At 35.7% G+C, this 15440-nt stretch overlaps 1 protein-coding gene across 1 annotated transcript in view; it reads left to right on the top strand.

Annotated features, from left to right (window-relative positions):
* LOC100863347 (thyroglobulin) overlaps nt 1-15440 on the top strand; it is a 28884-nt gene that overhangs the window by 2429 nt on the left and 11015 nt on the right. The window contains exon 2 of the mRNA XM_086904899.1: nt 15271-15410. Within this exon, the coding sequence (XP_086761025.1) occupies nt 15311-15410 (100 nt within the window). The 5' untranslated portion in view covers nt 15271-15310. The remainder of the gene's footprint in view (nt 1-15270; nt 15411-15440) is intronic.

The raw sequence follows: 15440 nt of genomic DNA, 5'->3' as shown, positions 1-15440 counted from the left end.
ATAAATCTATAAATTATGACACACAAATGAAACTGGAAATATGGATTCACCCTTCGATATTTCGTGATATTTTATTCCGAATTTTTTCTCTTTTCTTTGTACAAGCGCGTATTTTACATAAATTTCTGCATAAATTTCCACAGTCTGATAATCAATAATTACATTGCCATTGCTCTACAAACTTGAAAAAAATTCTTAGAATCAGGCTACGATCAAATATAACACTCCGGCGAAACCGTACGAATTTTTTTCACACATCCGATGAACGAGTGAACGAATGTGAACTCGATTAATTAATTCTATTCAGAGATACTTACGAAATACAAATTTTTCTGAAAGCATGTCTCTCTGCCCCCGACACATAGCAACGATACGTATGCAAAAATACGTATTGTAACCTCCCTGAAACCGAGCATCGCGCGAGAATTTTTCTTTTTACACCTCGCGTATACGTCTCTGTCCAGCCGAGATGTGCACCGAGTATTAATTATTCCCGCTTTCTTTGCATTCCTCCTCCCCGTTTTTACGTGCGCCTTTTGTTAAGTTTGTTGCACGAATCGATTCAATAACAGAAGAATCTTTCAGAAGAGGCTGAGAAATCGCGAATCCGATCCTACGTGTCGCGAATGGGAAGAGTAATCGAGGCGTCGTTCAAGTTAAATTATCGCCGCTTGGTTGTTGGCGGATCCCCTAACAAGCCGTATGCAAATTCTCGCCCATGTTTCTTCTTAAAATTTCACGCGAATCTTTATTTCTCCTTCTCACTTTCGTTTCTCGGAATAGAAACCCTGCTTCTTTTTTCCTTTTTCAGCGTAGAATTAGAATTAGATTACACCGGGTGAAGCTTTGAAAAATTATCTTCATTATCGTCGAAGAGTTGTGTTTCAACAACTTTAAGTTCTAAAAAATTTGATAGACGAGATTTTTAATAAATTCGAGGAAACAAGAAAATATGTAAATATGAATTCAAAGGAAAGATAAGAAAGAAATACTAAAGGAATAATTAATTCGTTGTTGTTGGAATAACCAGATTGGAAAGAAATTGTATATTTTGCCTTTGCGCCTTGTCTTTTTTAAAACTCATAATTTCAAATGTAAAACAAAAGCGTGTTGTATTGCGACGATTGTTTGAAATGGGCGAGTTTCAGATTCAATAGGGATCCAGTTTTCGTATTTATGATAGTTGCATCAGGAATTACAATGTGTGCGCTTTCGAAGCCACGGAACAATGAAACGTACTATGATCGTAATTTTGACGTAATTGGACCAAGCAACGAGAATCGATATATATATATATATATACACGAATTCACGCGGATTTTCTGTCACTTTGTGTTTTTCGTTCCTGTACGATATTACAGATAAAACCGGTATCGACAAGATCGATACTCGTTACTCGTTTTGCGATAATAATCGCGGCATATATTCGCTTTAATTTTAAACCGAATTACTCCTTCTAACTCCTTCCTGTTTATTTATTTCCCACTTTCGTATTGTCGTCGATCGACAATTTGTGAAACTTTCGGAAAAACCACTTTACGCGAGGGAAATTTTTGTTAACGATCCACTCACCACCAGTCATTTGTCACTTCAATCGAATTTTCGACGAACGATATTAAGTTCGCTCCGGTGCAAGGAAATCCCGACAATTTTATTACGCATAATAAAATTATCCTCGGACCATGTAAATTCTGCTCGTTCATTTTCACGATTAGGATGTATACACATGTGTAGCTCTTGATACAAGAACGAAAATAATGAATAACCAAATAATGAGGAGTTCATAAAAATATCTCGTCAACTCCTTCGTGACTGTGTTCCCTTTTATAATTGTTAATAATGGAAACGAGCTTTTTTCACGCGTTCATCTTTTGCACGCGTTAAAACTGGGAGAATCGTCGTTCGTTTTTGTTATCGAGTTTATTATTCGATTAAAATTGATTAATAATCATTACTCGATTAATTAACTTAAATTGTGGAACGGTTTAAAAGTATATGGAATATTTAGATTTATATATAAATATAGAACAACACGGTTTCGTATTAAATGTGAAAAGGTTAATCGGTTAGGATAATCTCTCAAAGGATTATCGTTCTTCACATTTGTTTAATACCGTTTGTTTTATTCAACCGGCGAGAGAATATACCGAGCGTATATTCGTTACTCGGATTATCGAAAAATTAGTTTTTCTGATTACTTCTCATCAATTAGTTTGAAACTCGCAATAATTGCAATCGATATTCGCCATTAGTAAGAAATGTTCGAATAATCGTTTCCAATATCGAATTACTTTCTCATTTGTGTTAATTTTTCCTCACTATCGATCCTTCCTTCATTTTTATTCCCTCGTTCCATCGCGAAATTTTATTTATCCACCTTTTCGAGATACGTTTTTTTTTTTTTTTCATTTCATCGCAAGAGAAATGATGTAAATAATTTCTTTAATCAAAGAAATAAATTTTCGTATTAACTTTTACAAGCTAGATATTCAATCCTAGATATTCGTGAAAAATTCATTAGAAAAAGTTTTAAAATCTATTCTTATCTTCTATTTTCGACTTCAAAAATGAATTGTATTTACTTTTAAATTGGATGCTGGTAAATTCTTAATGCAAATAAAATCAGAGATTACTCGGATAATTACGATCAAATTATCTTCGAAATATTCTCGTGAGATTAAATTTGTTGAAAAAAAAAAGAAAAAAAAAAAAAGAAAATTACCCTTCCATATTATTGAAGAAGGGAGTATCGGTGTTGAGAGGTAGTGAAAAAAACATAGCGTGTCATTTTGTCACGGTTGATGTAATAAATATTAAACAGACATTTCATCAAAGATTCTCGAACGAACGAAATTGCACTTCGAGCTACCTATCTCGTCCGTAAATGCGAAAGGGTTAAAAGGTGGTCGGTTGCTAGCAAACGGAACAACTTCTTTCATCGACGAACCATTGCCAAAATACAATATTCCACAATATTCGATTGTTATCGAGCCAACTCGTTCGATTTTTACCCCTAGGCTTGCGTTTTATATTTTGAAACGGGATTTTCGTCGCGCGTGGCCGAAGAAAAGAGGCGAAGCTTTTCTGAAAATATATTTTGAAAATAATGGGATAAAACTTACTGCGTAGAACGAGATCAATCTTTCTCTGAGTATATAAAAAAAAAGATATAAAGGATATATGTTGATTTTTATCAACAAAATTATCGACAATTTCACAATTTTTATAATAAGCAACGATTCAAAGGATATGGAATTTCTGAGAGATTTAATAAGAGAGAATTTTTCCTCTGAGAAAACAAATCACTGTAATTTTTGCTCGAACTTTCGAAGCAAATGTAAATACGGTAGCAACAAAGAGTACGTATATTCGCGAGCCTAACCGATTCACCTAGCTTTCGCAATAGAAGAGAACAGTGGCACAAAGAGTTTCCAATAGCGTTTTCACGGGAAGAAAGCGGGCACGGTTCTCCTCAAAGAAACCGTTTATCCTCCTTTGCACCACCGGCCCGAGATCATTAAACACACGGATATGCGCTCTCTGGCCAGCTTCCTTCTGGAAAAGAGATTGGATTCTTCCAAAGGAGCGGCGCCAACGTGTGCCTTAATTGCGTTAAACATCCCTTTAACTCGCTCTGGATCTCTATCATGGTCGAGGCCAAATGTGGCACTCTTCTCTCTCTCTCTCTCTCTCTCTCTCTCTCGGCGAATGAAGTAATTTTGAAGAAGAGTTGGTATTTAAAAATTAAGTAATTTGAAAATGGGATTTATCGTACGTGGTAATTATGAAAGGGACAAATCTCGTTTTCAACTTTCCAATTGAGACGCTGAGACGATTTCTCGGGTTGTGAATTTACTTCGAAACCAGTTCCCTAGTATTCTTGATCCTGCAATCATTGTTTTTGTGGAAATTTTAATAATCCTTTTGATAATTTTCCTTAATAAAATAATAAAATAGTAATTCCAAGGATTAATATTCTTATTTTAATCAATATTGTATAGAAATATTAATATGAAATTGATCGTACATCGTTGTAATATTAAAAGACATCGAATTGTTTGACGATTCGAGAAATATCGTTTTAAAATAAACGATATCGATACGTATAACTTTGTTTAAAATGAAAATTTTTTAATCAAACTAACTTCCAGTAATAAAACTAGGCAAACCTTTATTATGTTATGTTATTTCAGGATAGTTTGACCTACTTTATTTTCAAGAAAAATTCGCGAAAACTGCAGTACGGAATCTCACTTTTCTCGAGATACATTCATTAAAATTATACATACGTTAAATCGTTTGGAATAAAATCATTTATTCCAACACGTGACATCTATTTTTCTACGACCAATCGAACCATTAAAACACTAGAACACTATTACCAACCCATAATGTAGAATATACGAAACTAAATAAAATTAAAACGCTATTATAAAAATAATTAGATATATAATTAGATATCGATTTGACTCGCTCGATAATTCTAGCGTTAAATCATCCCATCGGCAGAATTTTCATCGAAGAAATAGATCGAAGTAAAATACATTCTTGAAAATACAGTTTTATCAATGTTCCATTCGCGGATATTGGAATCACGAAGTGTGTACAATTTTTTCGAAGTTTCCTGCCCTCGGTGGAAAATTCTCTAGAAAATTGCAACATCCTCCCGTTCGGGAGGACGCGATTTTCGTTCGAAAATAGAGAGAGAGAAACCTCTGTGCCGTTTCCGCCGCTCGTTTATCCCGTATTCATTCGAACTGGATGAATCCTTTATCCGTTGTACGCCCTCACAATACGTTGCTTTCTCCTGCGGGACGAGGCCGATGCTTCCTGCCATCCTCCAATTTTCCCGAATATCTGTATTTCCACGAAATTTATGAAATTTATTAATTATCCCTTATTTTCGTTCCCTTCTATCCTGCCAATCATTTCCACAATTAATATTTCCTTTCTGGGGAAAACAGGAAAGATCTCCCAATGAATAAGGGAAAAAAGTTCCAACGTATTTTATTTTAAATTAATGACGGTTATTTCGCAAAAATATCTTCAAAATCGTACGAGCAAAGCTTGTATCGAAGACAAGGTATGAGGATATATTTTCACGAGATTTATTATCAAGCCTCGTGTCGAAAATTTAAGAAAAAAAAGAAAAAAATCGTTGTTCGCTTCACAAAGGCCGAATCTCAACACGAATCTCTCATCTCATCTCTCCCCTTAAGAATTCGAATTGCTCCTATTCCAATTTCGGGAAGGAACACTCTCAAGGAATAAGATGTCATTTCAACAATATTTTATCACAAGCGTTTTATCACATCGTCGAGTCTCATTCTACTTTCCTCCTTGATTCAACGTCTCTCGACGAAAAAAGGCATCCACTTTTATGGTATTCAGTAGCCAGTTTTCCTTCACGTTCCCGTTTCACGACGTCGTCGTTCAACAACGACGAGGACGACGACGACGACAACGATGACAACAATGACGCACACCTAGAATAGAAAGTATACAGCAGTAGTAATATACACAATAGCCTCGAACAACGAGTTACGTCACGCTTGCTCGAAGGAATGCTCTTCTGCATCTCGTCGTCTCTCTTTATTTTTCCGTTTCCTTCCTTCTACATCCTTTTTCTTTTTCTTTCTTTTTTTTCTTTTTTTTTCCCCCCCCATATTTTTTAGCCCGGCTTCGTTCCCTTTGTCGAGCGACAGTTTGAAAACGCTCTTTTCAACGCGGCTCGACAACAACAGGCTTCGAAGGCACGAGGTGTCATTAGTGGCGCGTGGAAAATATCGCGTTTTCCATTATATAGAAGGGAACTTTCTCTGGCCAGAGAAACGGACGGGCTATTGAAATGATCTGGAACGTGCCGATATCGGCCGTGTTTCCGCGCCCATTCGAGGACGGTTAATCAGATCGACGGAGGAAGAGAGGATGCGCCCCAAGTGATTTCCTGTTGATCCTGATTTCCATCGCGACACGCCTCTTTTGTACCCGCGACGGTCACGCGGAATAAAATCTCCATTGTGCGTTTTACGAGGCGAGGCATTCTTTTGTCTATGGAATACCACTTTTTAATCGTTGTTCCTCTTACATTTAACAGTTCAATTTTCAACCGGTATTTGTTTATACGCTTTTATCTCTCGTCCATTGTTTGGTCAACGTATGTATATACATATATAGCGACCGATTTTTACTATCTTTAATTGCGCATTGTTACAATTTAAAGGATAATTCGTTTTTGGTGTACGGGGAAGCGAAGAAAAAGTTGGCACGCCGTTAAATCAATAAATGATTGAAGATTTAATTTCGCCTTTTAGATATCGTAATATTTTGCTTCGTTTTCGACCTACTCTTTTTCCGCGTATCGAAAACTTCCGCTCTTTCAATCGTATAAAGATATACATCAAACCTAGAATCCTATAAATTGGTTTAATAATCGTATTTTTGAACTTGTAATATCAATCAAATTCCTCGAATTTGTCCTTTTCTTTTTTTTTTTTTTTTTTGTTTTTTCTATATCTAAAAAAAAAAAAAGAAAAGAAAAACACGTTAAAATATTACATCCTCCGCTAATCGTTCGCGTCACACCACTATTTGCATTGGGACGTAATTTAAAAATTCTTTCCGCTCGTTAAAAGTAATAGCCCGTTGCTTCAATTTATACGAACATTCGCGAACAACATGCACGGACGAAGAAGGAGAGGGCTTGATTATAAATTCACCGCGTTGTACCTGAGAAACCTTAGAGTGTTCGTTTTTGGGTGTCGTGTATCGCAACAGGCGAGGCCTGGTGAAATAACAACTGACTGGCCATCGTCGAAAAGGGGATGCTATGGGGAGCCGATAGGCCATGGCCATGCGAATCGAAGCTAGAGGCCCGCTTTCGAAACGGGTCTCTCTCTCTCTCTCCTCCTTTGAAAATTGTTTACAGAGAAAGCGGGACGAAAGTGGATTTTAAACGTGACTGGAACTCTCTGTAACCATGGAATACGCTTATTAAGCCAGGATTTTATTTTTTTTTTTTTTTTTCTTTCTTTTTTTCCATCTTCGAATTCACGGAACGAATCCATTAAACTCGCGCGCGCGCGCGCGTGTGTGTTTCTACTCTTCGAATCCATCAACGTTTTAACTTTTTTTTTTTAAACGTCCCTTTAAATGGACCAGCAGAGACTTACGCGAATTCCAAATGCGCGACGATGAAATGTTCAACGATGCACAATACGCTCATCGTGCATAAAGTATAAGAGCCAGCTCCATTTTAGATTGTAGAGAAATAATAGTTAAGGTTACGTGTGCATCATACGTCTTCATTGAAAATATATAGTTGTACAGTTGAAGTAGAGACAAATAAATAAATAAGATGGATAAAAGTGATTAAAAATAGATTAAAGTTATTGCAAGACATCGATTAAATTAATCTATTAATATACATTATTGAATACATTATCTCAATTACAAATTATCCTCTATTTAAAAATACTTATATATTATAAAAGAAAATTTGATCAAATAAATGTGAAACCAAATGCGTGACGATGAATTGTTCAATATGCTCATCGTGCATAAAGTATAAGAGCCAGCTCCATTTTAGATTGAAGAGAAATAATAGTTAAGGTTACGTGTGCATCATACGTCTTCATTGAAAATATATAGTTGTACAGTTGAAGTAGAGACAAATAAATAAATAAGATGGATAAAAGTGATTAAAAATAGATTAAAGTTATTGCAAGACATCGATTAAATTAATCTATTAATATACATTATTGAATACATTATTTCAATTAAAAATTATCCTCTATTTAAAAATAGTTATATATTATAAAAGGTGACAAATTGAAAATTTTTGATCGAGTAAATGTGAAACTCTCGAGTTGCTCCCTTCCCGGGAACGAAAGGAACAATGACTGTGTAGCGTGATTATGATTACGAGGACGAGGAAACGGGCCCTCGTTGGCACACCTCTTACGAAAACGTGCACCTTGCGAGCGTTCGACACTTAGCGTGCATGGTTATCGAAGAGCGGGAAACCAGAGTGGAAAGTTGTTTCCTGTAGGAAACGTTCCTCACCTCGCCGAGCCATCCTCTTAATGGGGCGCGATATCGTAGCCGTGTATGCATATTGCACGCGTACTTCCGCTATGAAAGGTAATGGCCGTTATTATTCTGGATGGAAATGATTCCAAATACGTGGAGAGAAAAAGCAGGATTCATTCGCGAGGGGAATCCTCGAGTTTCGTGGTTGGAAATATTTGCAAGTAGTCGTTGTCAGTGACAAATCGGGCTCGAAGTAATCTTTGGCGAAAAGGGACGGCGTCGAGGAAGACGGATTGAAACGAGTGTTTTGATATGCTATTATTTTATTATAGTAAGAAAGATATACTTGAGAGATGGTGAATTTTCTCTGTTTCAAGGGAGAGGAATCGAGTAAAGAATGGTCGAAAAAGAAAATTCGTGGATTTTAAAAATTTTTCTCGTTTTATCAGGGTGATTGTATCACGTGTTTGCTTCCTTTTCTCCTATTAGATTACGTTAAAATCGTAACGGGGGATCGAACGGTTGGAGGGGAACGGTCGCTTTCTAACGAAGGAAAGTCGGGGAAAAATGTGGGAAGTCATGAAGGCGCAAGCGAGCCGATGATCTAAAATGCGCCGGCTACTCTTATGTCGCGATACAAGCGATGATATAAACGTTCCACGATATGTGTGTATGTATACTTTCTATTTTCGTCGAGGCTATACTTCGTACCACTGAGCTACTTATGAACGAGGATACAATCGAAATTTCTTCCTCTCCTTTTTCTTTCCCAAAGTGATCCATCGATCGATTTCTGTGTCATCGACGTACTTATACACATTTCAGTTCGATTCGAGCGTAAGTTTATCGAATCAAATACGACAAATTCGTAATGATATCAACGCTTATACATTTCTGAGTTTGAAGAATTTTTACTTCGAATTCCCAAGTGGGATCCCAAAATTTGTCCACTTAGAGTGTGGTGGGAGAGAGTTTACACGCTCATTCACGATTTCCGTCGGCCGATGACTCCACGAGAGGAGCGAGACCTCTCGTTTAAAAGTAAACGAACACCTACCTACCTTTCCACGAAAGTGTTCCATCGATGACGCACGGATCGGGCCATGGATGGTGGTATCGGTCATACATGTGCATGACAATAGAAAGTTAACGCGAGAGAGCTCGACCCGGAAGGAACTTCGATGATGACGAAGTGACCCAGTATGCTGTGTGTGTATATATATATGTGTATATTAGCATTGAGAGAGAGAGAGAGAGAGAGAGAGAGAGATAAAGAGAGAAAGAGGTCAATCCCGATGAAATATGGACCGTCTTTTGATGAGTTTCAAGTACCGAGTGGCGAGGCAAGGTGAAATCGATGAAAGGATGCGAGTGACGCTTTTGTTTTCCAGGCTGATTGAATAGAGGTGCATTAGGGAAATTGAAATGATGCGTGATGAATTTTTTTTAAATAAATATTCGAGAGAGAAGAAGAGAGAGAATATTTGATTTGAAATATATGGAAAGGTGGTGAATCGTGCCCCATTCTTGATTTAATTGGATCCTGTATGTTTCGATTCTGTGTATTTCTTGTTGAAAGATTATTAAAATAACAATGATGGCGCTGTAACATATTATGTACAAAATTCATGACTTATTTTTATCGTCACATGTTTACGACAGTTTGATGACGTCCATGGAAAGAAGTATCCATTCAACATTTGCTTTATATCAAAATATCCTGCCTCTCGTTTTATTGATGCACGTATTATTATTTGAAAGATAAAAGTTTTATATAGAAAATAACTCGTGTATACGTTAAAAAGATTTAATTATCCTTTTATTTCTTAAATTCTACGATATTTAATTCTATTAATAAATTTAATCTAAAATTTCTTTTTCGATTCGCATTTCTCAAGATATTTTCCAAATATAATAATATCACGTATTCTGTTAGTCAAAATTCGTACCGCATCAAGCATATTTAATTACAAAATTATCGGCGTAAAAGAATTTTCCAAATGCATATACCTATATTCATATTCAAGCATATTCAATTACGAAATTAACATTGGTAAAAAAAAAAAAAAAAAAAAGAATTTTCCACATTTGCAAATGCAATAGATGACACACCCTGTACATTATTTCAAAATTCATCAAGCACATTCAATTACGAAATTACCGACATATTGATAAAAAAAAAAAAAAAAAAGAATTTTCCAAATGCACCCTATATTCGAAATTCATACCAAGCATATTCAATTACGAAATTAATATAGATAAAAAAAAAAGAATCTTTCACATTTGCAAGTTTGCAATAAATGACACATCCTGTACATTATTTCAAAATTCGTACAACCCAAGCGCATTTAATTACGAAAAAAAAAGTTTTTTTCATCTTATCAAATGCGCCATGCATTATTTCGAAAATTCACCACGTTTCCAAATGCATGCTCCTATATTCGAAATTCATACCAATTACGAAATTAACATTGGTGAAAAAAAAAAAAAAAAGGAATTTTCCAAATGCACGTTTTCTATATTATTTCGAAAATTCACCACGTTGAAATTTTCACGTTCTGAAAATCGATCACGCGTCCTGTGTACATTGTTTCGGAATTCGTACAACACGAGGCATGTTGGTAAAATTACCAACGGTTCCTTCGAGAAGCCTTTGAATTTAGGTAACTCCAACCCCGTAATGAATAATGCATCGAGAAAGAGAGCGCAAACCGCGACTCCTTTATCCACCCTGCGTAATTACATCGATGATCACGTTGAGATTAGCCTGGAATGGCCGTTACACCGCCATTATGCCGAAAATTCTAATTTCTACGCGGGACACGGTGTAATTGATACCTGAAAACGCCGGCGTTCTTGCCGTATCACCGCAACAATTTCATCGTTACGAAAATGATTAAACGAGGAACGGGTCGGTCGGATATTGCCACGGCCAAATTACGGCCCCGTCGCAATCTCGGCCACGGATGAGATACGGGATTGATATTCGATTAAGATCCGTACAGGAATTGATATTTTGCCTTTGGTAATCGATGGGATTAGGGATCGAGGATATGGAAATTAAATCGTGGAATCGTGCGAATCATTTTGTGGAAGAAACTTTAGCTTTGAGAAAAAAAATTATTTTCTAGTTGATCGTAAATAAATATTTTTTTTTTTGGAAAGATGTATGGATATTAATAGAAAGTAGAGCTAAAATCGAAGAGTGAAAATTATATATTTAATCGAGCAAAGAAAAAGAGTTTATTCGACATTATTCTTTAAATTACTCTGTAAGAAAAAGAAAAATGAAAAATCACATTCGTTATTTGTATTTAATGAAATGAAACAACCGATGTGGTTTAAAGTAAGAAGAAGAAGAAGAAGAAAAAAAGATCAGAAAAGGGATTTGGAAGTTCTTCCGCGGACTTAAATTGAATTTTCATGAAAAATTCGAACCAAAGTTCCGTATCGTTATTAAAAGAGAGTGGCTCGTTTAAATTTGAGATTAAAGCAAAACACAAACCGGACGAAAGGTTTGGGGAATTAATGTAAGAGATTGCGTCGAGATTCGAGGAGATTTAATAAAGCGTATACATAACTGAAGTGAAGAAGAGGAAGAAGAAGAAGAAGAAGAAAAAATGACGAACGAAGTTATGGGATGAGATGATATATTCAGTCTTCTATTTACCAATTAATATTTCCAGTAAAATTCTTAACTAACGATAACTGATGAATATTCAACAGATAAAAGATAAAAGATAAAAGAGATAAAATATATTAACATGAATTAAACAACATATAATGATTTTTCTTTTTTATAAAATAAATGAAATTCCAATTTCGGGGGGGAATTGATTTTCAAAATGTATCTCAAGTGTGCGTTCCGTTAATACAAATACCGATAAACCAATAGCTGAAATCGATAACGCTTAAACATCTACTGTGAGAGTAATTGCATCGGTGTCGAGAGGGAGAAGAAATTGTTCGACGATGTTTAGATTGATTGCTTTATACGTATATATATATATATATATACATCATTGATTGGAATGAATATAAATCAAGACAGATCTTATCCCTTTATTGAAAGAAAAAAAAAAATATATCTTAACCTTTCTTTTCGAAAGAAAAAAAAAAAATTCTAATCTTATAAGTCTCTCGTTACCTATTCAAATATAATCGTTATAAATGAATATTTTTTTTCACATCACGATATACCGTATAATATCACATCGATAACAGAAGGATGACAGATGTTACGAGTGCATCGCAAATGAAAAAGCGATAAATATATATGTATCCTTGTATCGAGCCACCGGCTACTGTTAATTACACGCAGAAAACATAAAACCAATATAAAAATTGTTTATTCCATTGTTCCATTATTTCGTATTCCACGAAATAATCGTACGATATAATATAATTCGATCGTCGTAACATCAAGATTATTGGACATTTCGTCTCCCGACGAAACATCTCCTCGACAATTTTACAAACGGAGAGACAGAATTTTAGGAAAAATAATGGGAGGAGAAACCGATCTCTTTTCTCTCTTTCTCTCTCGTCTTTTTTTTTTTTTTTACCTTTAATCATCTTTTCATCCGTCGGTGGAACAGTGGCCACGATGAAAATAACCGTGAGCCGGAAGAGGAGGAGGAGGAGGAGGAGAAGAAGGGGAGGAAGGAAGGTCTTCGACGTCGAAGTTGTAACGAGGAACAAAGGAAGGAGGGAAAAAGAAACGAAAACGTATCCCGACAATTCGTAGATCCCGAAGCCGACTCACCCCGGCTCATGAATAACGGGGAGGAACGCATTAGAATATTCTCCGCGGCATAACGAATAAGGAGACATAACTTCCATTGTTATTCTTCCCTTTTAAAGAGGAGGATCCCTAAGTTCGTCGCGTCACGCGTCTCGTAGCTCGAGCAACGAGTTTTCCGAGAGTGGCACTTAAGGTCGGTCGTAGAAGAATTAAAAAGATTATTTTACGTCCGCGCGCCTGGAGAGGCGGGGACGGCAATAAGAAATGCCGGTGGAGAGCCGGCGTTCTTAAACTGCAAAATTAATCGCGACACTAGACTGCTCCCTTTTGGCTTGGCCGCATCACCGTTCTATTGTTGGCGATTGCATCAATTATTTCATCTTCGTTATTTCAACCTATGCGTTCTTCGCTAATTCGTTTGTTCCTTGAGAGATTTTCTTTCTTTCTTTTTTTCTTTTTTTTCGTTGAAAAGGAAAGTGGTATCGATCCATCGCAATGAGTGACAATCGCGCGAATCTATTGAATGTAATTGTTGTTAAAATAATAATAGATTGAAGGCAGTCCAAGACGTAAAATGAGAAGAATTTATTAATTAAATCGGAATATTGATGAGAAATAAATTAATGTTATTTTATCGAGTGAAAAATTTATTAGAAATAAAATTAGACTATCTTACGAAATCTTTTTTGCGAATTACGAAGAGATAAGGAAAATAAAAAAAAATGTAGATTGTATGATTTTTTATGATACGTATCGTAAGAAAATCGTAGAATCTGGAATGAGAAGAATATTAATGAAATCCTTGAAAAAGTTTCTTTCACAATTACAGAATAAACGAGGAAATTCGATCAGGCAAATTGACCGAGGAAAAATATCAAATTAAACGTATCTGCAAAAGAAAAGTCCTTACAATAAGTATATAATAAAGAATATTATTAATTCCTTTATTGCACGGCTCTTCACTGACTTCCTTCTTCATCCTTTTATTCAAATTGCAAATATAAATATCTCTCGTGTCGAATATGAATTTTTCTTTTCTTATAATTTTGATGAGTCGCTTGAGAGAGAAGGAAAGAGATAAAGATAAAGAAAGAGAGAGAGAGAGAGAGAGAGAGAGAGAGAGAGAGAGAGAGAGAGAGAGATGAAAAACCGTCCGGTTGTTGCTTTCGATCGCCGCCGACTTCTCTCCACGGTTTTTGAGAAGAAACTTTTTCCATTAAGGATCTATAATCCCGGCTTTATTGGCCCTGGAAACGGCGAAACGTAACTTTTAAGGTGGTTTAATAGAAATGGCTCCTTTTTCTGGCGCGGAAAAAGGAAAATGTGTTAACCACGAATCTTGATTCCATCACGCGCGCCCCAACTTTTGAAACGTTTGAAGGACCGATTAATTAATTTCCACGGCCTATGACCGCCTCCTCATTCGACGATGAGATACGCGATTTTTGACCCCGTTCCAAGAATCAAATTCGAATTCGAATCGTGCACTTTCTCTTTTTCTTTCTCTCTCACGCACACGCGTTTTTATCCCGGATTTATCATCAAACGTATGAATGAAAAGCGAGCGAGGAAAAGTAAAATTGGCGCAAAAAAAAAAAAAAATCGATCGAAGCTTCGAAAAATCAATATCGATTACTTTCATCGATGATGCGATTCTATAGGATGTATTTTGTTTGCGTTATGATTAATCGTACGGTAATAAAAATAACGAGAAATAATTTGAGAGAGAGAGAGAGAGAGAGAGATTTCGATTCTTTTTTGTCGATTTATCTTTTTTTTTTTTTTTCAAATAAGGTTATCAACCTCCATGTACAAAGGATACAAAATTCACGTATTTTTGAATGTAAATAACGAAAAATACTAAAGAGGATTAAATCGATTTAAAATTTAAATTTGAATTTTTTTTTTTTTTTTTTTTTTTTCCCCCCTTTTCGTTGGAACAACGATAGTTTCCAACAATCCAGCCAATATAATCAGTATCAAGTGAGCAAGTGAAAAATTCACGGATATAAAATTTACGAAAGAATTTTTCAATTCAAATTTAAATTTGATACGAAACAATATAATAGAATTTATAACAATTTTTCAAATCATATCGATATCGATTAACATCGAGTGTTCGTTTAAAAACAACATTTTTTTTATAAACGTGACATAATTAATAAAGATTTATATTTTTTTTAATATTCCGTGTTCTTTTTCTCTTTCTCTCTCTCTCTCTCTTTTTTTTTTTTACACGTCGTACGCATCCTGCGAATTTTATCCATAATTTCAGTTACGCACAAATGCAATAAACATCCATTGTCTAAATATCAATTGATACGAAATTCGGGTATTCGAGTTGTGCTAAACGTTACACACACACATTACACGCATACGTAATTCTCCGATATACATATACATGTTATTCACCGATCGAGCACACAAACGCACACACATATAATTTTCACATCATCCATACATTCCGTATATATTTTCTCTCGATATAATTTCAGATATAGCGGTCGATTAAAAAAATCACTTGATGCGCTGAGGATGCGCCGTGATTTCTGCAACGGTGGGCTTGCCTGTGCCGTTGTGTGGGTGTCATCGACCTGCTGGCTGTTGCTGTCTCTCTCATCCTCGGTCACAGCAGGTACGTCCACCTTTTTCTCTCTCCTTCCTT

Source organism: Apis florea, unplaced genomic scaffold, assembly GCF_048593485.1.
Source record: "Apis florea isolate Af1SG1 unplaced genomic scaffold, ASM4859348v1 contig_2350_pilon, whole genome shotgun sequence".
Lineage (NCBI taxonomy): Eukaryota > Metazoa > Arthropoda > Insecta > Hymenoptera > Apidae > Apis > Apis florea.
This window is presented reverse-complemented; position numbering and strand designations above follow the sequence as displayed.